Below are 17,233 nucleotides of genomic sequence, written 5' to 3'. Positions count from 1 at the left end.
TGCAATGCTGCTTGGTTTTCCACTCTCCGTGTGTATCAAGAATGGTCCACCACCCAAAGGACATCCAGCCAACTTGACACAACTGTGGGAAGCATTGGAGTCAACATGGCCAGCATCTCTGTGGAATGCTTTCGACACCTTGTCGAGTCCCTGCCCTTACGAATTAAGGCTGTTCTGAGGGCAAACGGGAGAGGGGGTGCAAATAAATATTAGGAAGGTGATCCTAATGTTTTGTTCACTCAGTATCCAACCAAGAGCCATCTCATTTCCACATCCTCTTAATTTTCCTTACCATTTTTGGATGTTTTGGCAAAGAGGTTCATGAGGACAAAGAGTGAGGAAGTTGTGCTTTCCAGGCCCTTTTTATTTTTTATTGTCACATAGGAGGGTAGCTGAAAAAGCAAAGTGAGTCATTCCTTTCTCAGACTACTGTGGAATGTTTCATCTGGAACTTGGGTGGGTATTTGATCAGAGGAATTCAATATAATGAAATCAAACATGCATGACAAAGGCATAACATTGGTGTCAGTTTAGATTGTGACAGAGGAAAATAATACATACAACCAAAATGCATCCAACTACATCCTTATCTATTACGGGTATACAGATTACATTCTCAAACAGGAGCAGAGTTCAGTTTTATGTCTTAATTTGTTGATGAAGGGGGCAGACAGCACCTTCCCCCCCCCCCCCCTAGTCTATCTAGAACCTAAAATGGTTCTTCGGCTGTCCCCATAGAACCGTTTGAGGAACCATTTTTGACTCTATATAGAACTCTTTAAGGTTCCATGTAGGAGGGTTCTTTGTGGAAACAAAAAGTGTTTTCTCTGGAATCAAAAAGGGTTATCCTAAATCCTTTTTTCTAAGAGCATAGCAACTGGGTTGCCTGAGTTGTTTGGGGTGTGTCTGTGTGCCATGGATTCTCTTAGGGCCCTGCTGGAATGAGCTCAGGAAACACTGAGTCGCTGCCTCAGCCACTTCACTCAGGCTCTTGTGAAAGTGTTATAATAAGACATAGCTGAAGAACCAAAACAGGCTGTGTGACTGAACTCTCCATGCGAAGCTGCGTTCAAGGCCAGCTCTATGTGGAGTTGGGAGTCCTGCCAGGTTTCTCTCTGCGACTGAGAAATGGAAACAGAAACACACACACACCCTTTCAGGGAAATACACAGCTTTACACCAGGCACTTTTGAGTTTTGCTTTAATTTCCCCTCATAGTGTTCCTTGCAGCTGACGCAGTGTGTGTGGGAACAGCTCATATCTCCTCTCTCTGTCTCTCGTGTCTAATGTTGTGATTTCCTTTATAATTACTGCCCCCCCTATCAGGGCATGAAGGGAACAGAGTGGGATGAAAGGGGGGGGCAGAGGGGGGAGAGCCAGGGCCACACCCCTTTCCTGTCCAGCAGAGGCAGAGTTTTAGGGGAGGTTCATCCTTTAGACAGACTCAGTCAGTTACTCACTCTGAGAGGAACCTCCTGCCTCTTTACACAGACACCTCCCGCAGGACAGGGAACACTCCGGATCAACTTTTTCCAATCATCATCATCATCAGCACCACCACCACAACCTTCTTGTTCACCATGGCCAGCTCCAAGTCATCGCAGACCACCCGCAACATTGTGATCGCCTGCCTGGCCTTGTGGTCGGTAATCTCCCTCATCATCATTGTGGTGTGGGCCACCTCTCCGGACATGAAGAGTGCCAGCCAGTGCCGAGCTGAACTACAGACCCTGACGGAGAAGCACGAGGGGGCCAGGGTGGTGTACGCCAAGAACAAGGCAGCCCTGGAGGAGATGGTGGAGGAGGGCCATGCCAACCAGACCCGGCAGCTCAGGGAGACAGAGAGGCTCCTGGAGCACCTGGGACAGACCAACGTGTCCCTGGATGACTGTCGGCAGGAAAACGTGAGTGTTTGCATTGCCTCGCTTTGCTTTCCCTCCCCTCCTACTCCCCTCTCTGGTTCCCGCAGGCCTGAGGTTACAACTGACTTGCTCAATCCCTCAAGCTGCCAGTTATCCTCTGCCTCTCTCCTTCTTCTACCGTCTCTGTTGTACCCGATGTGTCATTTTAGATTGATTGGACATCCAAACCTAATCTAAACAGGCATGGCTATGATTTCATGTTTTTTTAATACCATTTCCATTTGACTGTTTGTAACAGTTTCAAAACATGTTACTGTATCATCATGCCAAATAATTACTTGTGAAAATAAATGGCAGACCGAAAATCCACATTAGGCCTTTACATAACAACCAGAGGCACAATGGACAGACAGTATCCATTTAATGTGGACAGTTATGCAAATACTCTGCAAATGCAGCAATCAAAATATTAAAAGCAGCTAGTCCTTCCCAGGGAGTGGGTGGGAGGTCAAGATCAACCCTTCCTGGAAGAAGAGGGAATGCAGAAATAGGGCACACCACGTCTGTGTCTGAAATGGCACCCTACTCCCTATATAGTGCTCTACTTTTGACCAGAAGTATGCAGGGAAAATATTGCCATTTCGGCAGCAGTCCATGTTCTTTAAGCACAAAGGTCTTAATCTTTCACCGTTGTCTTTGATGAGATCATTATTTCCACCTCTTTTCTTCATAGATACTGTATTAGAGTACATGTGTTCATTGGTGTTGTTTCACATAAAAACGCTGGATGAAAGGAATGTTTTCAGAGGCTGTTCTCATAGCCAAACCTGGTTCTGTCACAAGCCTGCTTTCACTCAGCATTTCAAATATGTGATAGGAGGGACTCCTCGGGATGACTGTGCCAATGTTCACAGAAGTTGTATTAACTAGTTCTGGGAATTCCTGAGGAGTTACTCAATGACCACCACTGTCTTTCTTGCAGGTTATTTTGGGTGGAAACATTACAGTCCTGGAAAAAGAAATCGAGACGCATAAAGAAATCGAGGCAAACCTCACTTCAGAAATCATGCTAAACCAAGGTAGGAAAATTGATGTCACGGTGGGAGGGTATGGGATTTTTGCCTCTGGTATTGGCTACCATGAAAGGAGCACTTTCTCAGCCACGATATTCTTAGCAGCATTTTCCCCTGTAACCATAGAAACCACCCTAGCTACGGTAAATAAATACACATTGGTTGGATATTGCGCCTTCAAACATGAGTTTACATCATGTAAGGCTGTGATTACAAACGTTGGAAACTGATGACAAATTAGGATTTAAGTGCAAGTTCTAGCAGAGGGAATGTCTTCAATAGCCCTCCCATCTGTTTACCATTCTTTAAAAGCAGTCACACAGGCTACTTCTGCGGTGCCATTAAAAGTATTCATACTCCTTGACTTATTCCACATTTTGTTGTGTTACAGCCTGAATTTAAAATTGATTAAATAGATTATGTCTCCACCCATCTACACACAATACCCCATAATGACAAAGTGAAAACATGATTTTAAAAATGTCTGCAAATGTATTAAAAATGAAATACAGAAATATCTCACTTACATAAGTATTCACATCCCTGAGTCAGTACATGTTAGAATCACATTTGACAGCAATTACATCTGCAAGTCTTTCTGAGTAAGTTTCTAAGAGCTTTGCACACCTGGATTGTACAATATTTGCACATTATTATTTTTTTAATTCTTCAAGCGCTGTCAAGTTGGTTGTTGATTATTGCTAGACAGCCATTTTCAAGTCTTGCCATAGATTTTCAAGACGATTTAAGTCAAAACTGTAACTAGGCCACTCAGGAACAACAGCCGATGACAAGCATACCCATAACAGGATGCAGCCACCACTATGCTTGAAAATACAGAGAGTGGTACTCAGTAATGTGTTGTATTGGATTTGCCACAAACATAGCACTTTTTAGCAGGACAAAAAGTTAATTGCTTTGCCACATGTTTTGCAGTATTACTTTAGTGCCTTGTTGCAAACAGGATGCATGTTTTGGAATATTCTTTTTCTGTACAGGCTTCCTTCTTTTCACTCTGTCAATTAGGTTAGTATTGTAGAGTAATTACAATGCTGTTGAGCCATCCTCAGTTTCTTGTATCACAGCCATTAAACTCTAAATGTTTCACAGTCCCCCTTGCCCTCATGGTGAAATCCCTGAGTGGTTTGTTCCGCTCCAGCAACTGAGTTAGGAAGGACGCCTGTATCTTTGTAGTGACTGGGTGTATTGATACACCATCCAAAGTGTAATTAATAACTTCACCATGCTCAAAGGGATATTCAATGTCTGCTTTAAAAAAATGTTTTTAACTCATCTACCAATAGGTTCCTTTCTATACGAGGCATTGGAAAACCTCCCTGGTCTTTGTGGTTGAATATGTGTTTGAAATGCACTGCTCGACTGAGGGACATGACAAATAATTGTATGTGTGGGGTAAATCATGTCAAACACTATTATTGCACACAGAGTGACATGACTTGTTAAGCACATTTTTACTCCTGAACTTATTCAGGCTTGCCATAACAAAGGGGTTGAATAATTATTGACTCAAGACATTTCAGCTTTGAATTTTTAATTAGTAAAAATTCCGGAAAACATAAATCCAATTTGACATTATAGGTTAATGCGTGTAGGCCAGTGACAGAAACATCTACATTTAATCCATTTTAAATTCAGGCTGTAACAACAAAACTCAAGAGGTGTGAGCTAACCGCTAAATGCTGAAAACCCTACAGATAAGAAGTGTATTCCAGAGCTAAGTAAGCAGTAACCAAGGGGCTAGCAAATAAATACAGTAGCTGTGACATTTTTTTACAGTAGATTTCCTGACTTTGAACAACAGAAGGAAATTATAAGTTCCTGAGTAAAGGCCATATGGAAATGACACATTGTGTGAAAGGGGAGATGCCTGTTCTGATAAATATCAGGCACCCCGCCTTCAACAGGGTCTTAATGAGAAGTACGTTTACAACATTTTAGCTGCCTAGGAGAGCCCTGTCAAACAGCATAGCTAGCATCTATTGCTGCAGTCTTGCCTACATTGGAAAATTAGAAAAACACAGCTAATGTGAGTGAAACCCCTTTGCTGCCAGACAATTCCCAAAATAGTTAAGAGACGTCATGGAGCCATGTACAGTACACCACTCATACTGATAAGCAATCCTAGGGCCAGACATGACCTTATAAGTTAATAAGGCATTATGTGAACTAGGGATGTCCTATTTTTGTCTATCAAAGAAGACATCGAAAACTGCCTTAACTACACAAAGTATGCCTTAGCATTAAATGTCACTGTCACTGAATTTCAAAACGTATTGTTGTAAACACAGATTACATGTTTTATTTCTGTCACTCAATGTTCTGATTTAGGCCTTATTATGATTTCAGAGCACATTGAATTACTTCACGAGAACCTGACACAGGCCTCTCACAAGTGGGCGTCCTGTGTGGCTTTGCATTCAGCTGCTGAGAGCCAGCGGATAGCAGCCGAGAGCCAGACCAAGGCCTGCGAGTCCAGCAAGCTGTATTTACAGAAGCAGCTGTAAGTATCAATCCAGTGACACTGAGCTGGTACAGATTTACACCGAGCTGGTATGAATTTACACCTTCAGATTGACTACTGTTATGAATCAGCTAAATAAGCCTGGCTGGTTTACCTTTTATGAGTGTCGATATTGTTTCTTGAACCATGGTTATATTTACAGGCAGAAGTGCAAAAGGGCGGTGGCCATGCCTCCGAGCTATTGGATGACGGCGTTGCCGCACCCCAGACTAGCATTCTTGCCTTGGCCGTGGTCCTCTGCATCAGTCTGCAATTGATAACATGTGAGTGTAATAGCACGGGGTGCTAACTAAGCATCATTATTCAACGCCATGGAGGCTTATAAGCAGTGTGGCAGATAAATCAAAGATCATAACAAGCATATAATAAATCGTAGTTTGTTTGAGTCGATATTCATAGACACTGTCTGCAACTGTCTATAATCCATATCTCAATGTGATAAAATATTTTAATTACACGTGGTTTCCAGGAACATAATGCATAGCCAGTGGGGTCAGCGAAGACGATTCAAGGGGAACACTGTTCTCCAGGACAATAGGAGGGACCTGGACTTGATATTATATGGATATCACTGCTGTACATCTTTCACTGTTAGGAAACTAATTGGGGAATCGGTCAATGATTATAGTTTCTTTTGTTTCTTTTTCAATTATATTTTAAGAATTGTTAAACAAAAATGGTAAAACTTAGTCCTGGACAAAAGGGTTATACTTATTTGTTGCTTTTGAATGGTTTTCAGCTGCATTTACCACTCTCACATTTATATATGTTGGCAAATTTTATTGTTGAACCGTACCCTTACCTAGGCTACAATTTAATTGAATACTTAGGGTTTTAATGCCCATTTTTTGGGATATTTCAAGAAAGCACACTTTCGTTTAGGTTAAAGGTCTCTGTATTTATTTGTGTGTAAATGTTTGAATGTACTTTATAAGTACTGTCTGGTCGTCTCTTGTTTGTCCTGTCTTGACCCCCCCACACACAATTTTTTAAATTCTTACCCTACTAGTTCTTTCCTACTTTTTGGTTGTAGTTTACCTTCTTCCCTATAATAAACAGTTTTATGTACATGGGATGGTGAGATGGGGAGGGTTAAGAGGTGGAGGAGTTGCGCGACGGGATTGGGTATCAAGAAGACACTGGCTAGATAATATTTTGTGCCTGGTGTACTGGTTTTTTATATATTTCATATATGATTAATTTGCACCATGTATTAAATTACAAACAAAAGTTGTCCTGGAGGGGGAATTCATAAAATAAAGTCTGTCCAATTATTTTGGAGCTGGCCATTCATTTGTCACTTTAATTTCTAAACTCTTCTACCAATATTTTAAATGGGAAAAATAAGAACATACCAGTAGTTGTTGTTGTATTATGAATGTTCTTCTCAACAACGACCTGTTGAATGTAGTGGAAAGGAGAGGGGTTCACAGTGAGCTGGGAATGATAATGTGAGGAGCCAAGCCTAGGTTGGGAATTTGGCCATGACACCAGAATGAACCTACACTGGCTACAAGTACTAAAGATGATCTGCGATGACTGTTCACCATGGCCAGAATAATGCATTTGAGCCACCTACCTCCAAGGGACTTCCAGCCCCCCAAAAAACAACAACAAAAACATTGTCAGAAAATAAATGCAGTTTTATAATGCCATTCTACACTTTTTGTCATGAGGCTGAGAGAAAATGTTGCCGTTTTAAAGCAAATTTCCTGCAATTCTACACATTTTGAGTTGCGCCAGAGCCAGAAAACATGTGGGCAAAGCGACGTCTAGAAAATTTGCCATTGAACATAGAGCAGCGGAAGAATTCAGTTTGAGTTGTCAGGGAAATTAATTTACACCTTCGATTGACTACTGTTATGAATCAGCTAAACACACTTTCCTGCTGTTTTAAAGCAAATTTCCTGCAATTTGCCATTGCTTATGACGCCCCCTGGAGGTGGGCCCCCTGGAGGTAGGCCCCCAACCAAAGGGTGATGGCACCCTTTGCAGGACACTGTCCCCATCATAACTGCCCTGGCCTGCGACCATATAAATGACTGGTCTAGGGCTTTGGAATGTCCTGTATCAGAGCAAGGAGTGCCCCCTACAGGCCCTCACACAAGGGGGTCTGGTAGCAGCCAGAGGCCTACTTGCTCCAGTAAATCACTCTGGATAAGAGTGTCTGCTAAAAGGTGCACGTGTAAATTCTCCGAACCTGCTACGAAAAGTAAATTCTGGATACGCCATGTAATTCTTATCGTATTATGTTTTGATTAACACACTGTACCTACCGGTAGCCTGCTTCTTCCCCAAAGCAAGTCTGCTTGCGTGTGCGCAGCGTCTGACGCAGCGTATGACGTGACTGGCCAGGAGACGAGAGTTGAATATGGGGGGAACTTTATGTTATGCATGTGGTAAAGTTTCATTCGGGACTATCCCTGACAGTAGCTAGCTAACGTTAGTACTGTAGCAACTAGCTACAGTACTCTTCTAATTTCTACAAAATTGTAGCCTAGCTGATCTGGTCACTGGATAAACTCATTCTTGTCACACCTCAATCAACTGAGTGAGTACCAAATACTGCAAAATCGTTTTGCGTGGTATGTCGGGATATTCATAGTTTTTTTGTTGCTCATCATGACGACGACAGTAGTTGGCTGGCCCACTGCAAATGCGAAAGTGGTTAGGATTTGTTTTGATACGAAGGAACAGTAAACCCATCAACTACAGTTACTTAAGGAACATTTAGGAAATAGTAGCAGGACTTTTGTTTTTTTGGTTCGAGCTATCAAATATCAGCCATGTCTGCCAGTAATATTTTTGAAACGTCATAGCTAGACGATAGCCTCATAGCCATACCAATAAGAATGATTATATTCATTCTTAATTCTATGCTCACTACATTGAGATTGTCGCCCTGCAGATTCTGGATAGCTAGCTAGTTACATGGAAGCATCTGAATATCTCCTATGCAAGTGGAAAGGCCACCACTGGCCAGCTAAGGTAAGGCAAAGACATTACCAGGCTAACATCATTTGGATACGTGCACATACACAAATGACCACACATCCCTGTCAGTTTCAGATGGAATCTGTACACATGCTCTCAAAAGCTCTCTCTAGTACAGTATTTTGGAGGGAAGGGGTGCAGTATTTAGCATCCGTTTCACATACAGCTATTGTTTCACTTGTACAAGGTTTTGAGAAGAGTGTGCAATTCCAAGAGGAAGAATGATATGGAAGTGGAAATGTTGGGAGAAGGTCACAGGTAGGCACCTCTTGTTATTGACAAACTCAGTACACTTCTCTCGCTCTGACATGGATACATTCATCAATAACCATTAGAGGAGTGTGTATTTTGTTTTGCAGAGTGTGGGTGCAGCAGAAGGAAACGCAAGCCCTGACCCAAGAATGCATCGAGAGCATCTCTGGACATCTGAGTAAGTCCCACAACACTTCTCTGTCAACATACAGTACCTTCATTTATTAACCAGTGCCAGTCAATTCTTCCTCCTAACCACACGTTATCTTATGTCACATGACTAGAGACAATGGAAGTGGCTCTGTTCGTGTACAATGAGCCTCATTTCCTTTTGAGATATGCAGAGCTTTACACCTTTATACTGTCCAACTTCATCTCCCATATCACCTATGAACCATCTGAAGCAGGGATTATTTCCTTGTAGCTGCCTAGGCCTTTGTGTGTTGGTGTTTCTCTAGTCAACATTCGGTTCCATTTCAATTTGTCCCGTTGAGATCATAAACATTTTGTAATTATAAACCTGGCTCACTTTCAGCAGTTGTCAAGACATTTACATAATTTAATTCCGATACCATTTCAGATTAGGGAGTGACTTCCCGTAAGTAGGCCCTTGAGTTAGTGAGTACTTGTAGGACAAAGTGTTGTACAGTTGAGTCGAATCTACATTTGCATACTCGATATGTTACTCAACTTACTGCCATACTTGGTGATACTGATGCAAAAGCAGAGCTCTTGATTTTGGAAAACAATGAAGACCTGACCAGTTATAATGAAATTATTTAATTTGTCACGCAGACTAGTTATTTGGCATGATTGATCATCTAGTGTAAAGGGCAGATATTTTGGACATCATGGGATCAGATAAGAGTAAAGATGCTAACATATGAGATTATACATGTCAACTACAATGCCTTGTTTGCTATTATATGATCGTTGGTTACAATATGATCATGTGTGCTTGCATACAATGTCACTTAAATCTCCCACATCACTCTTATCCCAAACTCGTGAAGACTGAACAACAATAGTATCTTTCATCCTCGCGCAGGTGATCATGCTTCCAAAAGGAGGGACCCAATAAGAGAATTGAAATACCGGAGAGCACTGCGCTTGGCATTGGATATGTTCCCCTCAGGAGAGACAAGCAGCACTCTGGTGTTAGGAGACCCCAGAACATCCGAAAAGAGAAGAGACCAACAGTTGCCATCGGCGCCTGAAGAGCAAGAAACGAGAGCAAGACGCGTCATCCGAGCAAATGTGAGCAAAAGTGATACAGAAGCAGACCAGGAAAGCACAAAACTTAGAGACAGTAGTAGTAGTAGATACTGAAGAGCGCTCAAACGAGGTCCTCACAAGCCCTTAAGATTAAGAAGGAATTGTTGCAATAGTCAGAGATGGCGGACCCAGCAAGCCCAGTGGTCCAGCTTGTGGAATTCTAGGAATTTGAGTGAGAATGAGGATACCAGTCCACCAAAGCAGGCCAGACAGAGTCCAGTTCTCAATACATCACCAGAGAACACTTCAGGCCATTCCAGTCACAAGTTATGGGATGCCTATGAGACACCTAAGCAAAGGGCAGCCAAGTTCAGACTTATGTATAGGCACGCTGAGACACAGGTACTTCTGTGCTGCAAACTTGACACTAGACACAAATGTCACACAGACCATTTTAATTCACGAGAACTAGTCAGTCACCACTGCAACTGTTTCAGTGCTTTAATATGGCTCTCCACTACTTTTGGCGCCAGTTGAGTTAATAATGCCATCATAACAATCATGCCATGATGTTGCTAATGTCCCCACAGGAGCCTCAGTCTGAGGAAAACAACGATTGTGCCTCTCAAAAAACAAGTCCGGGTGCAGCTCAAGAGAATGTCACTGTTCACAGTAAGCCAAATAGGTTCTAATTGCATACAGTGCATTCGGAAAGTATTCAGACCCCTTGACTTTTAGCGCTCCGGAGGGGATAACTGCCGTTTTACGGGCTCCTAACCACCTGTGCTATTTTGTGTTTTTTCACATTGTTTGTAACTTATTTTGTTCATAATGTTGGTGCTACCGTCTCTTACTCGGTACCGGTACCCCCTGTATATAGCCTCGTTAGTTATTTTATTATTAATTTAGTAAATATTTTCTTAACTCTTTTTCTTGAAGTGCATTGTTGGTTAAGGGTTTGTATAAGTAAGCATTTCACGTTAAGGTCTACACCTGTTGTATTCGGCGCATGGGACAAATAAAATTTGTTCCACATTTTGTTACGTTACAGCCTTATTCTAAAATGTTTAAATTTGTTTTCCCCCCTCATCAAGCTACACACAATACCCCATAATGCCAAAGCAAAAACTTAATTTTTACAAATTAAACAAATATAAAAAAATAGATCACATTTACATAATTATTCAGACCCTTTACTCAGTACTTTGACGCCAGAAGCATGGCACACCTGTATTTGGGGACTTTCATTATTCGCTGCAGATCCTCTCAAGCTCTGTCGGGTTGGATGGGGAGCATTTGTTTGAGGCTATTTTAAGGTCTCTCCAGAGATGTTTGATCAGGTTTAAGTCTGGGCTCTGGCTGGGCCACTCAAGGACATTGAGACTTGTCCCGAAGCCACTCCTGCATTGTCTTGGCTGTGTGCTTAGGGTCGTTGTCTTGTTGGAAGGTGAACCTTTGCCCAGTCTCAAGTCCTGAGCGCTCTGGAGCAGGTTTTCATCAAGGATCTCTGTACTTTGCTCCATTCATCTTTCCTTCGAGCCTGACTAGTCTCCCAGTCAGTCACTGCCACTGAAAATACATCCCCACAGCATGATGCTTCCACCACCATGCTTCACCGTAGGGATGGTGCCAGTTTTCCTCCAGACGTGATGCTTGGCAATCAGGCCAAAGAGTTCAATCTTGGTTTCATCAGACCAGATAATCTTCTTTCTCATAGTCAGAGTCCTTTAGGTGCCCTTTAACAAACTGTGATTCCAAACTTCCTCTATTTAAGAATGATGAGGCCACTGCGTTCTTGGGGACCTTCAATGCTGCAATTATGTTTTTGATACCCTTTTGCAGATCTGTGCCTCGACACAATCCAGTCTCAGAGCTCTAAGGACAATTCCTTCGACCTCATGGCTTGGTTTTTGCTCTGACATGCACTGTCAACTGTGGGACCTTATATATAGATAGGTGTGTGCCAAATCCTGTTCAATCAATAGGATTTACCACAGGGGGACTCCAATCACGTTGTAGAAACATCTCAAGGATGATGAATGGAAACGGGATGCACCTGAGCTCAATTTCGAGTCTCATAGCAAAGGTTCTGAATACCTATGTAAATACGTTTTTTTTTAAAATTTTAAAATACATTTGCTACACTTTTCGAAAAACCTGTTTTCACTTTGTCATTATGGGGTATTGTGTGTAAATTAATGAGGGAAAAATGTATTTGATCCATTTTAGAATAAGGCTGTAACGTAACAATATGTGGAAAAAGTCAAGGGGTCTGAATAATTTCCAAATGCACTGTATGCCATTCAATGTAAGCAGGAACAATTGAATATTCCATTTGAAGATTGTAGATTGTAAAAAGTTGGTACGTGTGAAATTTGTGTCACTGCATAGGTGTGGCCGATGTGTCAAGTGATTTGAGCCTTACTCCACCTTCTTCATCCCCACTGCAACCGCTCCAAGTGTCCTTCGACGAACAGGAGGACAGTAGTCTGGAGGATGAGGAGGAGGATGATGACCTACCCAGTTTCACTTCACCAAAGAGTAAGCTAGTTTTACACTGCTCTCTAAACTGCATGTCTCACATGAAGTCTATATGATATTGTTTCATTGGTTTACTTTGTTATGAAAGATTGGGTGATTTTCTTTTTGTGCCCCCCCCAGAAACCCTATCCATCACAAAGGGAGCTTGTGTCTGGTGTAAATATCGACGTTGCCCCTTCTGGCCTGCTATGGTAATTTTCATTAGTCCAATTGATTTTCACTCCTACTCATTCCTAGTATGCTTTCTTCTATCATTAGTGATTTGGAATGGGACTGGACTTACACTTGCATGTATGACATGTTTGCTTCACATGTCATCGTCAGATCATGTATGTGTCCCGCAAAGAGAAGAAAGCCAGCGTCGTGTTCATCGACACATTTCTTTTCACACAGAAGAGGAAGAGGTGAGCATCTTCAGTAATACTGATAATGATTGTAGATATCAAAGTGTAGATGTTTTCAAACATCATTTATGCTGGGAAGCTGTTTTCATGTGCTGTTATTAGCTGTAACAAGTGATCTCTATGTAAACAAGACGAATATGTATGTTTATGGCTGTAACCTGACGGAATTTGGTCTTTACGAAAGAAGGCAGGAGGCATAGTTCTGCCCTACTGTGGCTCCAAGGTTAGTCACATATTTATTTAGTGACACGACTTTGAAGGATGAATAAAACATTTTATTTTACCCTTCTTTAGCGTCAAGGTCTCCTTAAAGAATATCAAGCCCTTTGACTGTGAGGAGTCAAATGAGTTGGTGGTGAGATTTTTCTTTACATTTATCATATACTTTATGTCATTAATGTGCCATGGTTGACTTCCAAATATTGACATGTAGATCCTGTTTTCCATTCAACCTTTTTATGCAAGTGAAGTACATGTTAGGTAAAAATGGCACGACAGTCCTGATAGAAGCATCAAACTTTCCAAATGACGACAAAATCAAACATGCTAGACAAGGCGATCTTTTCATGCCTGTAAATTGTATTATGCGAGAAATATTGAGATAATAACCATCATATCGAAGTAAACGTGGAGTCACGCGATGACGGGTCGTCCTCCCACTATGAGTCGGGAAAGCATGTAGTTTATTAGGCTACAGATGAAATAATTCACAAGGTGATGACAGTGCACCTTGATGAGCTTGATGCTCCTTTCCAATAAATGTTTAGTATCTTATTCTAATGACATGATAATCGATGCATGGCTGCCGTTTGACAAATACAAATGATATCGCTGTATTGTCCAAAATAATCCCGTTATGTAGGATATGCCTGCACTGTATCTGCGAGCTGTTGGCTAGGGCGCATGTGCCAAGACCAGAGTGGGTACATTCGCTATATAACGGAAAAAAAATTGTGACAAAACCATCAGTAGAGTTGAAAATGTGATGGAAACCCAAAGTTATTTTTATGTGCGCTATGTCATCACTCACTGCCTTTTATCCGCAACAAGTCAATTTGAGGGAAACACATCTCTGTGGGAAAATGCCCATATTGGTTTTCTGCAGATTTGAGATTATTTACCATGAAAATCAGTCACTAATTGGATGGAAACCTAGCTATTGAAATTGCTTTGTATTTACTTACTGTCTATATGTTACTTCAGTTGATGTATGTATGGAGAATGTGAGGTGAAATGTGGGTATCTCTCACAGGACAAAGCCAAGGAGATATATGGTACTGCCATCCACTATTGCCTGAAGCTTATTGGGGACTATAGAATTCGCCTTGGTAAGAGAACCTTCAAACATAGGAGGTTAGGATTTGACTCTGTCCAATGTCTTCAGTTGGCTATGTTCTGTAACTATTGCTAATGTTCTGTAACTATTGTTTCAATCAATTGAGGTTTTAAGCCTGCATATAATTGAATGACCAGTGAAACAAATGTTTATGCATTTGTTCCCCCAGGTTGTGGTTCATTTTCCGGTTCCCTCGTTGAGTATGTTGCTGATGACATCAGTAAGTTTTGAAATGGCCTGTGTTCAAAGTCATTTTTTGTACCTATTTCATTGCTATTTAATGCAAATTCCTAGGTACAAGCAAGCAAGTCAGGTGCTTCCACAGACTGGCAGGAACAACTATCAAAACAAACCATGTGCCAAGGAGGCGATAGTAGAATGAGAATATGGAGCAACATTTCTTGACAGGAACCTCCATACTCTGGTTGATAACAATGAGGCATTCTTCTCTATGAACCATTATGAAAGTTTAACACTTTTGTTTAACATTGTCAGATTGTCAGTGTATAATAATTATTGCCAATTCCATTGTATTACTCCTATTTGTGCTCCTGCCCGCCAGGCATCCCTATGAGAAAGCTGTACCTTCTCGGCCCATCTGACAGTTATCTGGCCTCACCAAGTCAAGACGTGGAGGACCAGAGAAATTACCAGGGGACTCCGGAAGACCATGCGACCACCAAGGGCAGTGAACAGGAGCCACAGGTCTCCAAGAGACTGCTACCTGACCGCGCCAAGGCTGCACGGGACCGGGCCAATGACAAACTACTGCAGTTCATCGTCGATAAAAGAGGCGTGGAAAGGCACTTGCAGGTCAGAGAGTTAGTAAGCTGAGGGAAGAAGAGAGTAAAACAGCTTATCCCTGGGCAATGGTTAGGCATCTTTTCTTCTCTTTTCTCCATATCATAGGCTATTATCAGCGGTCAGGTGGTGTCCAAGTGGCTGAAAGCCTTCCGCAAGGCCAGTGGTAAAGCAGTGGACCCCTACTTTGAGACGGACCAGCAGGTGGAGCAGGTTTTCACTTATCTCAGGAGCATCATGGAGGAAGCCTTGCCAAGTCTGCCAGAGTTAGATCAGATCCGCTTCATCCTCGAAGTGCTCTTACCAGAGGTGACTCAATGTCTTGAGTGTTGTTGCAGATTGGTCCTAGATTTGTACATGCGCAAATGGCATGACAACAATTGTGAGAGTTAGCTATTACAGTGAAGCGCATTCAAATGCGACCAGGCTAGTGTTCTTGCAGTAGTATGCAAATACAGAACTATATGTAATTCAAATCTGTTTTTGTGTCCTATGCTCTCCAACTGTCCTTTCTTTTATTCCATCTCACAAGTTTGACATTTTCAGGCTGTCATTCATGGAATCTCGGAGGTCGATGACATATCCCTGGTTAAGGCTGAAGAGAAATACTCACAAGGGCCTGGCATCAGTAATAGGTGAGAGGTTGACACTGTATTTGTCTGTTATTTTTTGTGATTTCATGGACTGTAGCTTGTTTTTATTTTGCTGATAGGATTTCCCTTTAATCATTTCAGAGAGCGAGAGGAGTTTGACCTTATGATTGTGCAGCAGATGAAGAAAAAGCACTGCAGAAACGATAAAGAATAAGAAGGGTTGTGTGTTCTGTTTCAGGTTTTCATTGGCTAATGCAACTAGTGTTTATATTGTTCATAGGTTATGTGTTTATAGGTTACATACTCTTTATTTTTCAATACAATCATTTGTATACTGAACAAAAATATAAACGCAATATGCCACAATTTAAAAGATTTTACTGAGTTACAGTTCCTATAAGGAAATCGGTCAATTGAGATAAATGAATTAGGCCCTAATCTATCGATTTCACATGACTGGGAATATAGATGTGTATCTGTTGGCCACAGATACCTTTATAAAAATGGTAGGGGCGTGGATCAGTATCTAGTGTGACCACCATTTGCCTCAAGCAGCGTGACACATCTTCACATAAAGTTGATCATGCTGTTGATTGTGGTCTGTGGAACTCTTTTTCAATGGCTGTGTGAAGTTGCTGGATATTGTCGGAAGCTGGAACACGCTTACACGATCCAGCGCATCCCAAACATACTCAATTTCTGGTGAGTATGCAGGCCATGGAAGAACTGGGACATTTTCCAGGAATTGTGTACAGATCCTTGCGACATGAGGCCTGTACATTATTATGCTGAAACATGAGGTGATGGCGGCAGATGAATGGCATGACAATGGGCCTCAGGATCTTGTCACAGTGTATCTGTGCATTCAAATTGCCATTGATGAAATGCAATTATGTTCGTTGTCCATAGCTTATGCCTGCCCATACCATAACCCCACCACTACCATGGAACACTCAATTCACACCGTTGGCATCGCAAACCACTCACCTACATGACGCCATACACGTGTGCTGCGGTTGTGATGCAGTTAATGGTAGAGAGAATAACATTCAATTCTCTAATTTCAGCTCATGAAACATGGGACCAACACTTTACATGTTGCATTTATATGTTTGTGCAGTGTACATTGGTGTAGCTATAACGGTGGTGGTTTGTTTATTTTCCATGGCTTTCCCCCCCAACAATTATTTTCTGGAGCTACAGTTGAATGGAATCCACAATTGCATACTCGGTATGTTACTCAACTTCCTGCCATAATTGTTGATACAGATGCAAGTGTAGAGCTCTTGAAAAAGCAAAATTCCAACAAGTTAAAGTGAAATTAGGTCATTTGTCATGCAGTCTAGTTATTTGGCATGATTGATCATCTTGTGTGATGGGCAGAGATACATGTACAAATTGAAATAGCTATAACGGTGATGGTTTGTTTCTTTTCAATGTATTTTCCTTTACAATTATTTCCTTGAACTTGTTGCTATTATTCTGGGTGAGGTATGTTTGTATCGCCAAAGCGCAAAGCGGATCTCAGGATGAAAGCAATAAAATTACGTTGTTTTTACACATATATGTGTTTGCTGCATATATTCTCTGTTGCCAAGACGACCGTGATTGGGAGTCCCA

At 41.7% G+C, this 17,233-nt stretch overlaps 2 protein-coding genes across 5 annotated transcripts; both read left to right on the top strand.

The window, feature by feature from the left end:
• The first annotated feature begins 1,372 nt into the window (after positions 1–1,372).
• Positions 1,373–6,751, top strand: LOC115108169 (uncharacterized). The gene is made up of 5 exons (XM_029632215.2): positions 1,373–1,904; positions 2,845–2,941; positions 5,303–5,456; positions 5,620–5,740; positions 5,947–6,751. The coding sequence occupies exons 1-4, from the start codon at positions 1,581–1,583 to the stop codon at positions 5,732–5,734; spliced, it is 690 nt and encodes a 229-aa protein (XP_029488075.2). The 5' UTR covers positions 1,373–1,580; the 3' UTR covers positions 5,735–5,740; positions 5,947–6,751.
• An 816-nt stretch (positions 6,752–7,567) lies between these two features.
• LOC115108167 (PWWP domain-containing DNA repair factor 3B-like) lies at positions 7,568–17,177 on the top strand. 4 transcript variants are annotated; one of them, XM_029632211.2, is made up of 16 exons: positions 7,568–8,028; positions 8,386–8,465; positions 8,659–8,729; positions 8,807–8,901; positions 9,772–9,980; positions 10,529–10,610; positions 12,330–12,479; positions 12,600–12,670; positions 12,804–12,883; positions 13,178–13,238; positions 14,136–14,211; positions 14,389–14,439; positions 14,782–15,032; positions 15,129–15,329; positions 15,567–15,655; positions 15,733–15,818. In XM_029632211.2, the coding sequence occupies exons 2-16, from the start codon at positions 8,409–8,411 to the stop codon at positions 15,743–15,745; spliced, it is 1,557 nt and encodes a 518-aa protein (XP_029488071.1). In that variant the 5' UTR covers positions 7,568–8,028; positions 8,386–8,408; the 3' UTR covers positions 15,746–15,818. The 4 variants fall into 4 exon arrangements, with proteins under 4 accessions (XP_029488071.1, XP_029488069.1, XP_029488070.1 ...); XM_029632209.2 differs by having other exon boundaries at positions 7,578–8,028; positions 15,755–17,177; XM_029632210.2 differs by having other exon boundaries at positions 7,579–8,028; positions 8,831–8,901; positions 15,755–17,177.
• The last annotated feature ends 56 nt before the right edge of the window (positions 17,178–17,233 follow it).

This window comes from Oncorhynchus nerka, linkage group LG24 (genome assembly GCF_034236695.1).
Source record: "Oncorhynchus nerka isolate Pitt River linkage group LG24, Oner_Uvic_2.0, whole genome shotgun sequence".
NCBI classification, from domain to species: Eukaryota; Metazoa; Chordata; class Actinopteri; order Salmoniformes; family Salmonidae; genus Oncorhynchus; species Oncorhynchus nerka.
This window is presented reverse-complemented; position numbering and strand designations above follow the sequence as displayed.

Coding starts and splice junctions, on each gene's coding strand:
- LOC115108169 (XM_029632215.2), top strand. CDS start 1,581: ATGGCCAGCTCCAAGTCATCGCAGACCACCCGCAACATTGTGATCGCC. Junction 1,905..2,844: donor ATGACTGTCGGCAGGAAAAC/GTGAGTGTTTGC, acceptor TCTTTCTTGCAG/GTTATTTTGGGTGGAAACAT. Junction 2,942..5,302: donor AGAAATCATGCTAAACCAAG/GTAGGAAAATTG, acceptor TTATGATTTCAG/AGCACATTGAATTACTTCAC.
- LOC115108167 (XM_029632209.2), top strand. CDS start 8,409: ATGGAAGCATCTGAATATCTCCTATGCAAGTGGAAAGGCCACCACTGG. Junction 12,480..12,599: donor CAGTTTCACTTCACCAAAGA/GTAAGCTAGTTT, acceptor TGCCCCCCCCAG/AAACCCTATCCATCACAAAG. Junction 12,884..13,177: donor TTCACACAGAAGAGGAAGAG/GTGAGCATCTTC, acceptor ACCCTTCTTTAG/CGTCAAGGTCTCCTTAAAGA.